We start from the raw sequence: 19,698 nt of genomic DNA on the forward strand, positions 1-19,698 counted from the left end.
TCTTAAAAAAAATTGAAGTCTGTATTTAGTTGATTTACTTGTAAAATAATATCAGTAATTTTCAGTTTTTCAAATAATTCCAAATATTGTTAGTCACATTTGTATTTTCCGTGCCAGGTTAGTATTATATGTTTGTATAAAATATCACAAAAAATTTTTACGATTTGTTAACTTTGGATTCAAAATATACCCAATTTTTAATCGCAAAAAATACATAATTTTATTTTCGAGGCAAAATTTTGAAAATATCGTATAACCATCGCATAATTCTGAATTTTTATTAAATAGCAGCAAAATAATTAATCCTATATTTTCTATTTTTTATCTATATAAATAAATTATACTATCTATTATTCGTTTTAAAATAACACAATCAGTTAAGTGCTCAAAATTACTGTGTAGCATATGTAATTTAATTTTCTTTTTTTTCATTTTCTTGTGATAAAATACATGATCTTACATGATATAGCAAAAAATGCATTTCATTATAGGAAATTTATTATCTAAAATGATTAAATGACTATCATTTATAGGATAAATCAGAATTCAAATAAATAAAACAAAAACTTTCAGGTATTGATGTAAAAAGTTAAGTAACTAAAAACGAAAGATTTATTTTAGTTAAAATCTCATAAAATTTAATTTAAGTCTTTTGAAATCCAGTGAAAGGTTTAAAATCTCCTAAAATCTTCAAAATAATTAGAAGTCCCATCAATCTTAATCTTTTCTCCTTGAATTATTGAAATCCGTAGAAATCAGTTTAAATAAAATTTAATTTATAAGGTAGAGTATAAATTATTTGAAATTCCTTAAATATAAGTTGAATTGAACTTATGCATTAAAATTGTCCCAAAAAAAAAGTTTGAACCCCTAGAAATCTTTAAAATCCTTGGAAATTTATTAGAATTCTCGAGATCTTGCAAAATTCCTTGCAATACCTTAAAATCTCTTAAAATCTGTTGAATCGCTAAAAATAACAAAATGGCCCCTGGACCGGGAAATACCCCGAAAATTTTTTGAGACCAGGAAAAACCGGGAAATAACAATGATTTTATTTTACCGGGAATTTCACAAATTTGTACAAGAAAAATCTGTTCACGTTCGATTTCAACAGCTTTTAAATAATTAGTGTAATTGTTATGTTTTTAAATTATGCTATTATTTAGCTTACAATGCGTAATTCAACATTTTTTTACTTTGCAATTTTTACATTAAAAATTTTTATTTCTAAGCTTACATTTTTAATTTAAAGAATTTTTAAATGCTTTCTTTAAAAAAGCCTTTGATTTTGAAAATTTTTTATAAAAACATTTTTCTATAATAAATAAATACATTTTTTTAATTGATCTTTACTTTAAGTAATAAAAAGTGAACAAGAACGATTTCAAACCAGTTCAAAATATAAGAATTTCCAGATTTTAACTTTAAAACTTAGGTTTCAATTTGACCGTTTTAGTCATTAAACAAATTGGAACGTGTAACTAAAATTTTATCAACTATTTTTAACTTAAAAATAACTTCATGATAATATATTCTTAATTAAAGGATTTTGTTAAATTTAAAATATTGTTTCAGTCTAAAATATTCAATTTTTAACCCATTCTATTTGAAATTTTCAGTTAAAAAAAAGATTAATTATTGAATATTTAGCAACATTTGAATTTTCATTTAAGACAAGTAAATTGAAGCCAAATATTTAAAAGTAAAGAATCTTTAACTGAATTGCTTGACAGAAAAAGCCTGGAATCGTTAAAATTTTGAAGAGGAAAAGTTATTTTTAATTTCCCTAGGAATCTTAAGAAAATGTTTTTATTCTTTTGAAGCCTTTCATTATTCTTGGAAAGAATCTAATTTATTTTTAATCTACGAAAATCTAAATTTTGTGTTATATTAGACTATCATTTCAAGTTTTACATTAAGTTTGAATCTTTTCAAAACTTCTACATATCTCTTAAAATTACTCAAATTTCGCCTACAAATAATAAATGTTCAATTGTTATTTATACAGCCAAGTTGTAAAGAAATTTTCTAACATTTGCAGGATTTTCTGAAAATTGTACCAAAAAAATGCAATTAATTTTTACAGATATTTAGAAGTTCTGACAAAATTTCCAAAATAATTTAAAATTTGTAACCTTTTCAAACAACTTCTAGATTTATCAAGATTTTGAAATAAAATTTTGAAGCTTTCCAAGGATGTTTAAACTATTTAAAAAGAAAATAATTGAATTTATAATTTAAGAAGTGTTCAGTTAACATTTTTTTAATTTTTCAATATTTGATGTCTCTAGCTTAAAATTTCTTAAAATTATATAATTTTGAAAATTTTAAAGTTAATTGATTGATCTTTTAATTTAGAGCATTGAAAATGACAGCGTGGACTTATATTTTTTAATGTTGAAAAATGTTAGTACCTTCAATTTTATATGTGTAAATTATTGAGGATTTGAATACAACATTTTTTAATTAATAGTTTCTAAATTTTAATTTTAAAAGTTCAAAATTTAACAGTTGCACTTTGAGTGTTTTCATTTGCAGCTCAGTTTTTATAACCTCAGGTGGAAATTTTTTTAGCTTTATTGTTCCATTTTTTAAATTTCATTTACCGTGAAAAATTGTTGCGAACCGGAAAATGACCGGTAATTTATTTCGTCGATTAAAACGACCTCCCTAAATAAATACCTTGAAAGTCAATGAAATTTCATATATTTTCCGAAGCTTTCTAGAAATTTTTCGAAATTCTATAAAAATCTTTGAAATCCCTTGGAATTTTTATATTTCTTGAAATCCTTCATAATCCCTTAACATCCTTTGAATTCTTTGGAGATCGTAGAAATTCATTTCAAAAAGTATAAGTAATTTGAAAGCCCTTGAATATAATTTGAATTAAGCTTATCCATTAAATTTCTATTTAAAGAAATTTTTGGAATCCCTGAAATCTTTAAAATCCCTTGAAATCCTTGGAGATTTAATAAAATCCTTCAATCTTGTGAAATTCCTTGAAATACCTTAAAATCCCTTCAATTCTTTGAAGACCTTGCAATACCATAAAATCTATGTAATCGCTAAGAATACCTTAAAATTCAATGCAATGTTATGTATTTTCCTAAGTTTTCTAGAACTACAAAATTCTTTGAAATCCCTTGGAATTTTGTACATTTTTTAAAATACGTTAAAATTCCTTAAATTCTTTGGAGATCGTAAAATTCATGTTAAATAAAAAGTATAAATCATTTTAAAGCCATTGAATATAATTTCAGGGTGGCCGCTGGACCGGGAAATGACCGGAAATTTTCTAAGACTCGGAAATAACACTGAATTTATTTCTTGACCGGGAATTTTACGAATTTTAAGAAGAAAAATTTGCGCAAGTTTGATTTAAACTGTTTTTTAAATAATTTAAGTATAAAAAAACTGAATAATAATTTATTTGACGAAACGATTCTAATCATTTATTTCGATAATTTTATTTTTAAATGACAATTTTAATTCAAATGTTTTTGATTCAAAGTTTTAGGTCTTCCTTTATATTATTTTTTATAATAAATTAGATAAATCAATTTATTAATATATAATTTTTATTAGTTTTCTTAGCCATTATAGATTTCACTGTTCATATAAGACGAGTAAATTGAATACAAATATATGTAAAAGTAAACAATTTGAAACGGAATTGTTTTACATAGAAAGCTTTTAATCTGTAGAATTTCGAAGAGCTTTTTAACTTTTAACGTTACAATTTGACATGCTCTGTTTCAAAAATGATGTAATTTGTAAGTGAAATTGTTATATTTTAACGCACAAATAACGATTGAACACTTATTATTTGTAAACACAATTTGAATAATTTCAAAAGATATTTCTTATTTTTGAAAAGATTCAAAATTAATTAAAAACTTGAAATGCCTTCAATTAATTGAAAAGAAGTGTGTTAATATTTTTGTTTAGAACTTCTAAATGCATTTTAGAATTAACCGAATTTTTCCTACAAGTTTTGGAAAATCCTGCAAATTAAAAAAAATCCTTAAAATCTTCCAGATTCTGTTTTTATCATTTGGAAAATCTCTTAAAATCTTTTTAAATTTTCTGTTACAATAATTTTTCAAAATGAAAAATCATTTTCAGTTTTCCTAGGAATCTTAAGAAAATGTTTTTATTCTTTTAAGCCTTTCACAATTCTTAAAAAGTTTCTAAATTTAATTTTGATATTTTTAAAACTTATAAATATATCTTAAAATTACTTAAATTTTTTCTACAAATAATAAGTGTTCCTATTGTTATTTATAAATTCAAATTTTAAGAATTTTTTTTAATTTGCTGAATTTTCTAAAAGTTTTAGGAAAAACTCAATTCATTTACAAATATATTTAAACGTTTCGATTCAACAATGATTTTAAATTTGGAAAAAATATAAAACCACTTCTAGATTTCTAAATATTTTGCAATACACTTTTTAAAGGATGCTTAAACTATTCAAAATGAAAATAATTTAACTTCTAATTTAAAAAATTGTTAAGTTTAAAAAAAAATAATTTTTAATTTTTTAATTTGTCTAGCTTAAAATTACTTAAAATGAAAATGTTAACGTGGATTTATATTTCTGGAATTTAATCTGAATCTTTGAACAATTGAAAAATGTTAGTGCCTTCCATTTCATACGTGTTAATTAAATTTTTTGTTTATTGTTTATTACTTTAAATGGAAAAATGTTTAGAAAAGAATTCAATTTTGTAAATTTCATTGACCGTGAAAAATGATTGCGAACCGGGAAAAAACCGTGAAATGACCGAGAATTTTTTTCTTCGATTAAAAGGGCCACCCTGGATTTTTTTCAAATCCCTTGAAATCCTTGGTGATTTAATCAAATTCTTTAAACTTGATAAATTCCATGCAATATCTTAAAATCCCTCGAAATCTGTGCAATCGCTAATAATCAATTCAAATGCTATGCAATTTCATGTATTTCCCAAAGCCCTCTAAAAACCTTATGAAATTCTACAAAATTATTTGAAATTCCTCAAAATGTTGTGTAGTTTTTTTTTAATACTTTAGAATCCCTTGAATTCTTTGGAGATCGTAAAAGTTCATTCAAAAAGTATAAATCATTTGAAAGCCCTCGAATATAATTTGAATGAAACTTATTAATTAAAGCTCTGTTTAACAAAAAAAAACCACTTAAATCCTTGAAAATCTGAAAAATCCCTTGAAATCCTTGGAAAAATCTGCTGAAATTCATTGCAATACCTTTAAATCGCTATAAATCGTTGAGTCCTTGAATGTAACTTAAATTATACTCATTCATTAAAATTCTCATTAAAAAATAACCTTTAAATCCCTAAGAAGTTCTATAAAGTTCTTTGAAATCCCTTGATATCTTTGAAAAAAATCCTGTAAATTCCCTTGAAATGTTTCGAAATTCTTTCAAATCTGTGGAAATATTTTTTATTTCTAGAAAACCAATAAAATTTTTTTAATTATTTGAAATATTTAGAAATGGCATGAACCCCTTTTAAAAGCCTTAAAATCTGTGGATTTCTCTTGAAATCTGTTTAAATCCTTTGAAATCCCTCAAACTTCCTGATATATTTGGATATTTTACAAAAAAAAACCTGAATTTTTTATTTCAAATTTGACGAAATCGCTTTAAATCGATGAAAATTTTCGGAAATTCAAATTAAATTAACCCTTATTGACCCAATTTGTTCGTCAACTTTGTTAATTATGCTGGAAAAGATCTGGAAATGTATTGACGGGTATTTTCAAGTGTGCTCTTTCGGAATCTGACCCGAAAATTTCGGAAAAAATCACCCCTTCGCACCCTATTTTTCAATTTTAAAAAAGAAAACGTGATTTTTTAAGGAAATTTTTTATAAATCGCGATGCGAAAGAGGTCTTGACAATATCTGAAATCACAAAAACTCCGGCTCAAAATGTCCAAACAATAAAGTTATATACACAGAAAATTCATTTTTCATTATTAGGGGGTTGTACGGCCACCCCTTAATTAACATATTTACGACAAAACTGGTATTATACGGATATACAAATACAAAAAAAATACCAAAAAAATTTTAATACAAAAAATAAAAAAGGGAATATAAAATAACAAAGAAAAGTTCTTTATAAACGTCTACCTCCACGCGGTAAGAACTTGAAACATTTTTATCGAAGAAATGACATGCAAAAATTTCGAACATGTTTATCAAAAAATCATTAAAATAAAATTCTACGTGAATCAAACTCTACAGATTTTCAAAATTTCAACCTAAATCAACTTTTATTGATTTTTAGAACTAAATTTGTTTGCAATTTTTTGGTATTGAAAATAGTATTTTTGAAAAACTGCCGATGTTCACCCCTTTGGGCTATTTTATGGGGTGCTAACGAAATTTAGCCTTAGATAACAAAAGAAAATATGTTTTCTATTATTTGTGATATGTTTTCCCCCATTTTTACCTGTTTTCAAAGCTGAAACAACTTTTTTAGAACAATCCGTAAAACAGCGATTTTTCGTAAATATGTTATTTCAGGGGTGGTCCTACAACCCCTGAATGATGAAAAATTAATTTTCTGGTGTATAACTTTATTGTTTGGACATTTTGAGCCGGAGTTTTTGTGATTTTAGCTATTTTCGAAGCCTTTTTCGCATCGAAAATGCGATTTAAAAAAAATACCTTAAAAAACACGTTTATAAATTGAAAAATAGGGTGGGAAGGGGTGCTTTTTTTCTAAATTTCCGGGTCAGATTCTGAAAGAGCACACTTTAAAATATCCGCCAATAAATTTTCAGATCTTTTCCAGCATGATTAACAAAGTTGTCCCTGCTTAAAATTGACGGACAAATTGGGTCAATAAGGGTTAAATTTAGTCATAAAAATTAAACCCGTAAATGTAAACCCGTTTACATCCCTATAAATCATCGAAACCCTTTAATCATGTGAAATTTCTTGAAATCTTTGAAATCGCTAGGAAATTTGTTAAAATCCACGGAAATATTTTTAAATCGCTTGAAAACCGATCACATAATTCTAAATTCATTAAAATACTTTAAAACCCCTTAAAATCCGTCGAAAAGTCTTAAAATCAGTGAGAGTCCCTGAAAATGTTTCCATTGCAGAAAGAATATACACCAGATTACATTAGTAATTAACCTCTCGGCTCTATGCATTATGGATTTTTTTTATTGCATATTATTGTGGACAGAAGTCGTATCTCCAAGTATAAATAAACATCATTTTTGTCTGAATTTGTAATATAATATTACAGGAGGTGGTGAAGATTCGGAAGGCGAATTGATAGAAATTGTTGAGATGAGTGTGGAAGAGGCGAAAAGCTACGCCAATTCCGGGGAGGTACAAAGTTTAACCTTTTTGTATGGAGTGACCTGGTTTTTGTTAAATAAACAAAATCGCTATTTGTAGCCAAGTCTTCTTGAAATCTATCTCTTCCGTGAAAAGGTGAATGAATTGATTAATTATTATATTATTTAATTATATTAAATTATTCACATTTTATTTTTAATTGCAGTCATCACAGAGTGTCACCTATTTTTAATTTTGTCACCTTTTGTCACCTATTTTAGGAATTTGTCACCTTTTTCTCCTATTTTGGGGATTCTCATCTTTTGTCACCTTTTTTTCAGTTGGAAAAAGTACAATTTTATTCAAAATTATAACTTAAACACCAAATACATTTTTTATTACACTTTCCTAATCGACGAATCCTGCACCAAATGATCGAATTTTCAAACAAAAAAGATTAAACTTTAACCAGGAAGAGTTGCATTTTCAAACATAATCTTAAATTTTTAATTTGAACAGATGAATATTTTACAAGCTAGTTTAATTTTGAAGCTAGGAAGATAAATTTTCAACTAAAAATATGACTTTTCTAACAAATGAGGATTTTTACACCAAAAGGATTGATTTTCTATCCAAAAATACAAATTTTCATTAAATCAGTTGAAATTTTGATAAAAAATATTACTTTTTCAGAAAATAGTTGAATTTAGATTAATTTCTAAAATAAAATTTTTTTTTTGTCAAATAAAAATAATTATCTTTCAATCAAAGAGGATCAATTTTTATCCAAACAGATGAATTTTTAGCCAAAAGGTGATATTTTTTTTGCAAATAGTTGAATTTTCCACCCAAAAAGAAGAGTTTTTAATTAAAAAAGAATTCTCAATAAAAAAAGGATGGATTTTCGCCAAAAAAATATGACTTTAACAAAATAGTTGAATTCAGATTAATTATGAAGAAGAAATATAATACTTTTATTTTTTTTTATAAAAAGAACTAACATGCAATCAAAATAGATTTTTTGAACCAAGAGGTTAATTTTTAACAAAAAAGGTGACTTTTTAAGAACCTAGTTCAATTTTCAATAAAATAAATAAACTTTCAACCAATTTGTAGAATTTTAAACTAAGCGCCAAAAATATAATAGTAGACTTTTCAATATAAATTATTAACGCTCAAATATAAAAGGTGAATTTTTAGCAACAACAAAAAAAACAGAATTTTCTACCAAAAGACAAATTTTCAACAAAAAAATGTGAAGTTTGTACAAAAGTATAAATTTTCGACAAAAATGACGACTTTTTCAAAAAAATTGTTGAATTTTCACAAAAAAGTATGTTTTTTAAGTAAAAGTGATTATTTCTTAAACAAAAATACAATAATAGACGTTTCAAATAAAAAGAATTGATTTTCAACCAAACGAGATAGATGAATGTTCAGCCAAAAAATATGAATTTTCAATTTAAAAAATGAATTGTCTACCGATCAGTATAATTTTTCGACCAAAAATGATTACTTTTTAACAAAAGAATTTAATTTTCAATGAAATAGTTAAATCTTTAACTAAATCGTAGAATTTGTAACCAAAAAGTAAAATTTTGAACCAAAAAAATGATTAATTAAAAATTCCACTCCACTCCTTGGTTGAAAGTTGAACGAATTTTTTTTAATTTAATTTTTTTTTTGTTGTAGATTCATAATTTTAGTTGAAAGTTCGTTTTTTTGGTTAAAAAATTAAATTAAAAATTCTTTTTGTTGTAAGAAAGGTTTTTTAAACTTCAAATTTAAATATTTTGTTAAAAAAGTCAACTGATTAATTGTAAATTAACTTTTTTGTTCTTATTTCATGTTCTCGCTTTTTAAAATTAAATTGTTTTATAGAGAACTAGGCTTTTTGACTTGAAAATTCAAGAAATTGGTATAAAATTAAACTGTTTTGTAGAACATTCGTTTTTGTTTATATTGAATATTCATTCTCAATGAAAATTTATCTTCTCCATGTTTGGTTTAAAATTGAACATTTTGGTTAAAAAATGCTTTTTTTGTTGTTAAAAATTCGTCTTTTTTAGGTAGAAAATCAAATTTTTTTGGTAAAAATCAATTCATGTTGAAAATATATACTTTTTGGTCAAATCTAACTGTTTTTTATTTTTAATGAAAATTTTGTTGTAGAAATATCTATTATCTACTATAACATTTTTTGATAAACATTAATTTTTTTTGTTGAAAATTCAACAATTTTCTTAACATTATTTTTCATTCTTGACCGAAAAATTTTTCTTGGTAGAAATTTCTTCTCTTTTGAGTCAAAAATGCAACTGCTTAGTTGATGATTTATCTATTTTGGTTGAAGATTAAACTATTTTGTTGAAAATTGAAAAATTTGGTATAAAAATCAACTTTTACGTAGAAAATTAGTTTTTATTGTTTGTTGTTTTAATGGAAAATTAATTTTTCTCAATAGAAATTCGTCTGTCTAATTTTTAAATAAAAAATTGAACTTTTATGGTTTAAAAATGCAGACTATTCATCTTTTTTGCTTGAAAATTCAAAAATTTTGTAACTGATTTAACTATGTGCTAAGAAATTGAATGGTTTTGTAAAAACAAGTTTTAATTTTTTTAATGCAAAATTAGTTCTCAGTGGAAATGTAAATACTCCATTTTTTAGGGTGGCCGTTTTAATCGAAGAAAAAAATTTCTGGTCATCTCCCGGTTTACAACAAATTACAACTTGTTTTTTTTGTCTTATTTAACATTTGTTTATCACCTATTTGCAACCTATTTTAGACAAAAATGTCACCTATTAACCTTTTTTTACGGCAATTGGTACTGTGATGACTGTAATTGTTTTCTTATTCCTCGATCGAAAAATCTAATTTTTTTATTCTTTGACGAATCTAATGCACTTTTGTCCAAGTTTACTCTACAAAAATGACGGATTGAATTGATTATTCCTTAAACTTGGAAAATACTGCATTAATTTTGAACCTGTAGTAATTTTGATTAAAAAATGTATCTGTCATCATTTCTATTTTTTCTAGGTAAAAAAAGGATTTTTCTCTTCAAATATGTATTAAGTAACAGCACTAACATTTTTTAAAGTGGTAATTAATCAAGTTTTTCATTCGCTTACTAGCCACGCTCCACACTCTTTAATTCGATTGAAATTAAAAAATGCTTTAGTGAATTGCCAAGATAGACTTGCATGTTGATTTTATAAAAGTTAACATAAATTATTATTGAAATAGATGATTATTGAAAATTTCAGGAGGAGGTACAGAGTCGGAAGAAGTTATTGAAATAGTAGAGATGAGTGCACAAGAAGCCAAAAACTATATTTAAAGATTTAACTTAATAAATAAAATATTACTATTAATAAAGAATCTCGACAGTATTATTTCTTCAATATTGCATAATTGTCTATTTTTTCCTCTCTTTTTACTTTTTTAAATAATATCTGCTTTTTCTCCTGTTTTCAACCAATTTCCCCCTTTTTTCGATTTTTCGTTAAATTTTTTGTTTTAGTTAAAAATTCTATTCTGTATTTGATTGAAACTTTAATTATTTCGTTCAAAATGCAACTGTTTTATTAAAAACTCTTCTTTTTGTTCTAAAATTGAACCACTCGTCTTAAAAGGACAAACTTTTAACAAAATAGATCAATTCTCCACAAAGTAGTTGAATTTTTAAACTGAACCTACGAATTTCGACTGAAAAGATTAATTTTCTACCAAGTAATTGCATCTTTTACGAAAACAAAAATATATACGAAGATATGAATTTTCAGACAAAAATGCGTCTTTTCTATGAAACAATTAAATTTTCAACCCGAAAATAAGAATTTTTAAGAAAAAAATTGATTTTCAGCTGTGTACTTTAATTTTCTACCAAATTTTTAAATTTTTAAACCGAAAAGACAAGTTTGAACCGAAAAGAGGTATTTTGAACTAGGAAGATTAATTTTCTACTAAGAAACCCGACTTTTCAACATAATATATAGATTTTGAATTGAAATAGATAAATTTTAACCAAATTCTGTATTTTTAACTAACAGCAGTCAAATTTAAATAATAAATGTAATAGAAGTACATTTTTAAACATTAAAGTAACCAATTATTAACGAAATATGTTGTTTTTAGAGAAAATTAGGTGACACGTATTTTTCCGATGTGGAAAAAAAACAATCTAAAAAGTGATGCGATTTTGAATTTTGTGCTATTTTTTAAAAACCTGTAATTTTTTTCTTTAAATCTTTGAAGCTTTGTATCTGATTGAGATATTTCTTTTATTCTAATAGCGTTCATCGTTTTATTTCAAAATCTGCCTGAAAAAAAAAATATAAATGGGTTTAAAATCAACAAAATGAGATCGTTTTTTTCTGAAAAATTAAAAATTGATTTTTTCAGAAAATTCACCTTTAAATTGTTTGTCAATTTATTTTAACTCTTACATCGGTAATGAAGATGTCTTTTAAGTTTGATGCTTGCTAAATAACTTTATGCCAGAATTTTTTTAAAATTAATTTTCTACTTTTGCTTGGAAACAATGACAGATACGAAAAAACTTTAAGTCAAAAGTTTACACGTCTAAAAAGGTTCTATGAAAAATGTCTCAAAATGTAACCATTTAAAAAAATTTCTTTAAATAAAAAAAATAATTTTATTGCCAAATTTCACACTTATGTAATTTATCTATGATATTATAAATAATTTATTAATCAATTCGGTCATTTTAAAACTCAATTTATATTTTTATAAACCTCATTATGGGTATAAAATTATTAATTTTAAAAAAATTCAAAACTTACATTTTTAGTGTAAAAAAACAAAAACTCTCGGCCTAAAAAAATTTTTTAGCCCGCATGATGTTGAAAACTAATCTTTTTTCGTTGAAGATTCATCTCTTTGGTAGAAAATTTAACTATTTCAGTACACAAATACATAATTTGTTTAAAATTGTTCTATTTTAGTTTCGAATTAGCGTCTTTTTAGTACAAAATTAGTTTTTTCAGTTTAAAAAGAACCTTTTTCTTTGATAATCCATGTATTCTTCTGAAAATTCGTGTTTTTTATTTGAAAATTCTTCTCTTTCGTTCAAACATTAATTATATTTTTGATTATTTGTCTGCGTCGGTTAAATTCAACTGTTTTTTTATTTCAATTTAAAATATTTTTTCGTTGAAATATGAAGGATCAGAGTTTTCGTTGAGAAGTCATCTTTTTGGTTTTAAAATTGGACTGCTTTGTAGAAAAATCGCCTTTTTGACTTGGAAATTCGACAATTTTGTAGAAAGTTAAATTATAAACTTAAAAATTTAGTTTTATTAAAAATTCTTATTTTCTGGTTTGGTAAAAAATTCAACTATTTGATAAAACATTAATCTTTTTGGTAAAAATTCGTAGTTTCGGTTTAAAAATTCAACTGCTCAATGAGAAATTGAACCATTTGGTTGAATGTTTGTTTTTATAAGTAGAAAATTAAAACTCATCTTTTTTACTTCAATTCAACTTGAAACAACAAATTTTGTTGAAAATTAATTTTTTAATCTGAAAATTTAACTACTACTCGACAATTTCTACAAAATGACATTTTTTGTTCAAAACTCATCTTTTTCAGTTGAAAAATCGGTTATTTTGTTAAAAATTAAATTATGAAAAAAATTAACTGCTTGGTAGAAAATACACTTTTTTATTTTAAAATTCGTATCTTCATATATACCATTTTTTTGGTAAAAAAAATGCAACTACTTGGTAGAAAATCCCTCTTTTTGGTAAAAAAAATCGTTGTTTCGGTTTAAAAATTCAACTACTTTGTGTAAAATTGATCTATTTTGTTCAAAGTTCGTCTTTTTTAGTATAAAATTTAACTTTTTTTTAATTTATTTTTTTCTACGGATACAACTGTTTTTTAAAAAACTCGCCTTTTTTTAATTTACCTTGAAAAAAATTCCTTTTTTTTTTGTTTTAAATTAATTTTTAAACTGAAAGTGAACTATTCCTTTTTTTTTTTGTTCTAAACTTACCTTTTTAGTAGAAAATTCGACTATTTTATTAAAAAATTAAACTATTTGTTTAAAAAATTAACTACTTGGTACAAAATTAACTTTTTTGTTGAAAATCCATAGTGTACCGTTGGAAAATCAACTGCTTTATTGAAAATTCATTTATTTTGTTGAAAAATTAATCCTTTTCAGCAGAATCTCACTGTTTTTTAAATATAATTTTGGTTGAGGATTCAACTGTATTGTTAAAAATTCTTATTTTTTTAGTTGAATTCAACCATTTGCAGATTCTTTTTTTTTTCTAGTTAATTTTTTTTTTTTTTTTGCTGAAAGTGTAATTTTTCCATGTTTTGGATAAAAACTTGTATTTGTAGTTAAAAATTCCACAATTATAGAATAACTAATTAGAAACCCTGAAAAAATCCAGAATAAATATTTTAATTCATTTATAGCCAACGGCCTTGTTACTTTCGGGAGGGAGTATCCAAAAATTGACAACGTAATTTATATATGACCTATTAGTTTCAATTATTCATGATTTTTTTATTTCAATCCAACGAATATTGTTAGTGCTTCGCATTTATTGTTGAGTACCTCGCATTTTTTAAATGGAAATTGGGTTTCGAATATTCAACAAATATCATTTTTAACCAAGTGCTGTATTTTTAACTAACAGCGATCAAATTTAAATAATAAATGTAATACTTAAATTTTCACTTGAAAAAAGTTAATGCTTAACCATGAAAAAAACGAATTATTAACGAAATATGTTGTTTTTTAGATGATAGTAGGTGATACGTATTTTTTCGATTTGCAAAAAAGAAAATTCTAGAAAGTTACACGTATTTGAATTTTGTGTTTTTTCATATAACCAAATAATTTTCTTTATATATCCGAATCTTTTTACCTGATTGAGATATAATTCTTTTATTTCTTATTCTAATAGCTTTGATCGTTTTCTTTCAAAATCCACAGAAAAAATAAAAAAATGGTTCTAAAATAAACAAAATGAAAAGAATTTTTCATCATAAAACAAAGCTTTAAAAATTTTGCTCATTTTGTTTGGATTTTTAATTTTATAATTAAGATACCTTTTAAGTTTGATGCTTGCTAAATAACCTTCGTAACCAGGAGAATGATTTTTTCTTTACAAGAGAATTTTCTACTTTTTCTGGGAAACAGTGACAGAAAAAAAAATTCAAAAATTACACTTTGAGACCAAAAAAATTCTCCCGACCTAAAAAATTATTTAGCCCGCATGATGTTGATAAGATGCTTTTATTTTATTAGTAGAAACTTTTAAAATTTATCCAGGAGAATAAAAAGGTCGGGTTTGCTAGAAAATATTTGTTGTTCGTGTTTTCAAAATTTGAAGAAAAATACAAAAAGATTTCCTTCGGGCTTGGTTCAAAATTCGACTACTTTGTTAAAAATTATCTTTTTTGGTTGTAGATTCATCTCTTTGGTGGGAAATTTAAGTGATTCGTTTCTTTTTAGGTTACAAATTATTTGTTTAGCTGAAAATTTAACTATTACATTTATTATTGAAAATTTACCTTTTTTAGTTAAAAACCTTTTTCTTTGAAAATTCATGTAATCTGTTTTAAATTCGTTTTTATTTTTTTTTTTTTTTTAGTAAAAAATAAATCTTTCCAGTTAAAAATAAATATTTTTCGTTAAATATGCATCTCTTTTGTTCGAACATTAATTATTGTGTTGTATATTTGTCTCCTTTGGTTAAATTCAACTGTTCCTTATTTCTAATTAAAATAGTTTTTCGTTGAAATATGAAAGATTAGAGTTTTCGTTGAGAACTCATCTTTTTGGTTTGAAAATTGGACTGCTTTGCAGGAAATTCGCCTTTTTAGTCTAAAAATTCAACAATTTTGTACAAAATGAAAGTATAAATTTTGAAAATTAATTTTTTTGTTACAAATTCTTAGTTTCTGGTTAAAAATTAATTTTTTTGTAAAAAATTCTTATTTTTTGGCTGAAAACACAATTTTTAAAAAGAAAGGAATTCTTTTTTGTTTAGAAATTGGTATCTTTGTATATCATTTTTGTTTTGGTAAAAAATTCATCTTTTTTTTAGTAGAATATGAAGACTTTTTATTTAATTCATAATTTTGGCTATAGGCACGACCATTTTGATAAAAACTCGCGTTTTTTGGGTTTAATTTAACTAGAAAAAAAATGTTGGTTGAAATTTAATTTTTTAATCTGGAAATTTAACTATTCTGTTTTTTGTTCATAACTGATCTTTTTCAGTTGAAAATTCAACTATTTTGTTAAAAATTAAACTATTTATTAAAAATTTTACTAATTGTTAGAAAATTAAGTTTTTTGTTGAAAACCATAGTGTCGGATGGAAAATTAAGCTGTTTTGTGATCTACGTTTTGAAATTTATTTTTTTTTATTGATCTACGTTGTTGAAAATTTGCGTCTTTGTGTAGAAAGTTAATCTTCTTTTTGAAACATCATATTATCGGCTGTGAATTCAACTATTTGGTTCAAAATTCGTCTTTTGGGTTCAATTTAACTTATAAAAAATTATTTTTTATTTGAAATGCTATTTCATTTTTGGTTGAAAACTTTTTTGTTTTAAAATTCGTATCTTCGTACGCACCATTTTTTTTAAATGCAACTACTTGGTACAAAAATTCCTCGTTTTGATAAAAATGTGTTGTTACGGTTTAAAAATTAAACTGCTTTGTGGGAAATTGATTTATTTTGTTGAAATTTCGTCTTTTTGAGTAGAAAATTAAAATTTTTTTTAATTAATTTTTTTCTATGCATACAACTATTTTGTAAAAAAACTCGCCTTTTTCAATTTTACTGGAAAAAAATTAATTTTTTGTTAAAAATTTATTTGTAAACTTAAAATTGAACTATTTCCTTTTTTGTTATTAACTTATCTTTTTTAGTTGAAAATGCAACTATTTTCTTTAAAAAATTAAACTATGTATTTAAAACATTAACTGCATGGTACAAAATTAACTTTTTTGTTGAAAATCCATAGTGTCTGCTGGAAAATCAATATTTTTATGAAAATTTATGTATTTTGCTGAAAATTCATCCCTTTAGGCAGAATCTTACTTGTTTTAAATATAATTTTTGTTAGATTCAATTAATGATGATTTTTTCATTTCAATCCAACGGAAATTGGATTTCGGTTAAATGGGATCAATTTAACCATTATCTAATTTCCCTAAGAAACGTGCGGGGTCCTTCACATATTTTTTTTTACCATAGGGAAACTACCGGGAAATGATCGGGAATTTTTCTGATTTTTTTTTTTAGTTTTGCAATAAATAGCGACCCCGTTTATAAAACAATGTATACAATTTCTGTGTTTATACAATAAAGCTCCTTGTACATTTAATAAGGAAAAATTATTTACTAGATATTTGAAATGCTAATTAAAAAGGTAACTTAATTTATATAATTAATTACCAACAAGTGGCATAATCAGGTTATATTTTAGGGATACTCTAAATATTTTGCAAGTAAATTGAAAAATCGCTTTTCGAGAAAAAATTAAATTGAACTTCAAGAGTGCTATACATTTTTGTCTTCAAATATAAAATTTAACCCGAATGGAGCACAGATTGAAGTATGGTTCCCGATGGAAAATCGAAAATTTCACACTGTTTCCCCTATTCTTCTTACCCCTACTTTTTAAAAGAATTCCTCCTTTTCACCTTTTTCTTGATGTTTCACTTAAATGATAACTGAATTAATAGAACCCAATAAGAAAGCCCAATTGTTTTTGGTTATAATTTAATTATTTTAAATTAAAAAGTTCACTATTATATTTTTTGTTCAAAATTAATTTCTTTTAGTCGAAAATTCAATTGTTTTATTGAACATTCGCCTATTTTTGTAGAAAATTGTTCGTTCTGTTCGGTTAAAAGTGAATTTTTTCATTAAAAAGTCTACTAGTATATTTGTAATTTATAATTCAGTACTTCTAGTTCAAAATTCTATTATTTAGTTTAAAATTGACTTATTTTGTTGACTTATTTTTGGTTTAAAGATAATTATATTCATTTGAAAAATCTAATATTATATTTTTAGTTCAGAATTGAACGTTTTTGGTTAAAAATCCTACTATTTGATGTAAAACTTCATTATTTTGTTGGAAATTGAATTATTTTATTAAATTGTCATCTTCTTTTGTTGAAAAATAAAGTGTTAAATTGAATATTAATCTTTTCTAAGTCCGCCTTTTTGCATTGAAAATTTACCTTTTGGTACACAGTTTATCATTTCTGGGTAATCATTCCACTTAGTTGAATGTTAATTTTTTTCTAATCGTAAAGTCAATTATATTTTTTGTCTGGAATTGATCTCTTTTTATCAGAAATTCTACTCTTTGGTTGCAAATACAATTATTTTCTTAAAAGGTAATATTTAATATTAGGTTAAGTAGGCGTTTTGAGTCAAAAATTGATATTTTCAAACAAAAATCATTGTAATGTGAACAAGATGGAGAATCTTGCAACAATTTTGAATGATATTAGTACTTTTCTTCAGAAATTGGTATTTTTAATTAAAAAATTAACAGATTTCAAATAATATTTGTAATATTTAAACAGTCATATTTTATGTTAATATTTCTTTGTCACAAAATGGTCTTTTTCATAAAAAATGCAGCAGTTTAATTGTCTAAATTTACAAATAATAAAAAGCTACGGTCTGTTCCGAAGAATTATTTCTCGCCATTGGCGCACACATTTTGGGATAGAACACCAAAGTAGTCAGTTAAAAATTCTTTTATTTTGATTGTTTGCCACAAAACTAAATAAAATTTTAGCATCGTATTGTAATTTCAACTTTACAATTATATCTGCAATACGACCAAATTTCATTAAGACCCGAAAACAATTCGAGAAATATCAGTTATTTAAAAACGTCCAATGATAAAACTCAACATAGCGTAACTTTCATAATTTTAAAAATCTTGCGTACTGCTGAAACCAAGTTTTAGTAAAATCGAGCGACCCCTCGCAAGTTCTGACATTTCTAATGTTTATACTGTCCCATTAGGCAATTTTTTTTAATTTATAAACTTTACATGTTTAAAATGGCCATTTCTCAATTTTGATGGCCTAAACTTCCTGAATTTCAATTTATGTAATTATTCAAGTTTTGATTTTAAATACAAATTATTCCGAAATAATTTTGAATTCTGGATGTTAACAGTGGTGCAATTTTAAGCCCTAAAAATGTGTATTCTTACTTGTAGAATCAATAAGCTCAATTTTATTTTAATTATTTTTTAAATTTCATGATTTTTGTTAATTTGAACGTTACAGACTGAAAATTTCTCGTTTAAATTTCAATTTTTGTCATTTACATTTAAATTTGTTAGGAAAAACTATGTTATCATTCGTTGAATTATACTGTAATTTATCTGCATTGTGCTGATAATCAATCGGTTGTCAACATATAAAATTTTGAAATTCCTGTTAATTTTTTTGAATCATTATTATTATTTTAAAAGAATATTGCGGTATACTAACATCTGATTATTAAAAATATGTTGAAGTTCACCTTTTAAGCTCATAGGCTTATAATAGCCAATCTAATACATCGCCGGTGCTTTTAAGAATGAACCCGTAAATTATATCGCTGTGAAAAAAACACTTCTTATCATAACGCCATGAAAAAAACTCATCTCTATAAAATGTGATGAACAACAATATACGAGGTATGTTCAAAAAGTAAGGTGACTTTTCATTTTTCGCGGGCTACGTACATTTAAGTTTTAAAGTTTTTGTTTTGTTTTGTTGGTACACTCGACACGATCATATGTTCACAGTTTTGACTATATAGCTCGTCAGTGATCCCAGATCTGAAACGAGACGTGGTCCAATACTATGACACGTCTATGTCCGTGTGAATATGGTAGGAGACGATATAAATGCCTGGGTTGCGCGCGCGACCCATTTCTCCTCTTCTGAATTTGAAAACTCGAAGGTGCACGATTGCCGGTCGGAACACTTCGGCGGTTCTATTTATATCTCTATCTGCTTTGAAATAAAATGAAGAGATTGGGATTTTAATATTTTCATATTTCGATGTTGGGCTGGCGATTGTCATGATTTGAATATATCGCGCGCCTCTTTATATGCGTGTATTTTGAGGTTACGTTACTTCAAATATAAAATATAAATTATATAAATATTAATATATTAATATAGTTACAGTCTTTAAAGGAATCAATACGACGATCCAGCAAAAGCCTCGTGCACCCTAAGAACACAGAGTGACCCAAGGACAACCGCTTTCTGCATTTTTCCCGCAAGTATTCTAGCATATTGTTGACACGCAGGGATGCTTTTTAGGCTATTAGCAAGTGAAAGCTTGGCACCTCCAAGAGCGCCGATG

The 19,698-nt window shown here is 24.9% G+C and overlaps 1 protein-coding gene across 4 annotated transcripts in view; it reads left to right on the forward strand.

The window, feature by feature from the left end:
* The window catches only part of LOC117173128 (uridine diphosphate glucose pyrophosphatase NUDT14-like), a 33,445-nt gene that overhangs the window by 4,632 nt on the left and 9,115 nt on the right, over nt 1-19,698 (forward strand). For 2 of the 4 annotated variants that reach the window (XR_004467114.1, XR_004467115.1), the window contains exon 3: nt 7,267-7,457. Coding sequence is in view for 1 of the 4 variants with exons in the window: in XM_033361523.1 (XP_033217414.1) it covers nt 7,267-7,421 (155 nt within the window). In the remaining 3 variants the exon portion in view is untranslated. Of the gene's footprint in view, nt 1-7,266; nt 7,458-10,344; nt 10,408-10,571; nt 10,680-19,698 lie in introns of those variants that run through there. The other 2 variants (XR_004467113.1, XM_033361523.1) reach the window with 2 other exon arrangements.

Source organism: Belonocnema kinseyi, chromosome 5, assembly GCF_010883055.1.
Source record: "Belonocnema kinseyi isolate 2016_QV_RU_SX_M_011 chromosome 5, B_treatae_v1, whole genome shotgun sequence".
In the NCBI taxonomy this organism is placed as follows: domain Eukaryota; kingdom Metazoa; phylum Arthropoda; class Insecta; order Hymenoptera; family Cynipidae; genus Belonocnema; species Belonocnema kinseyi.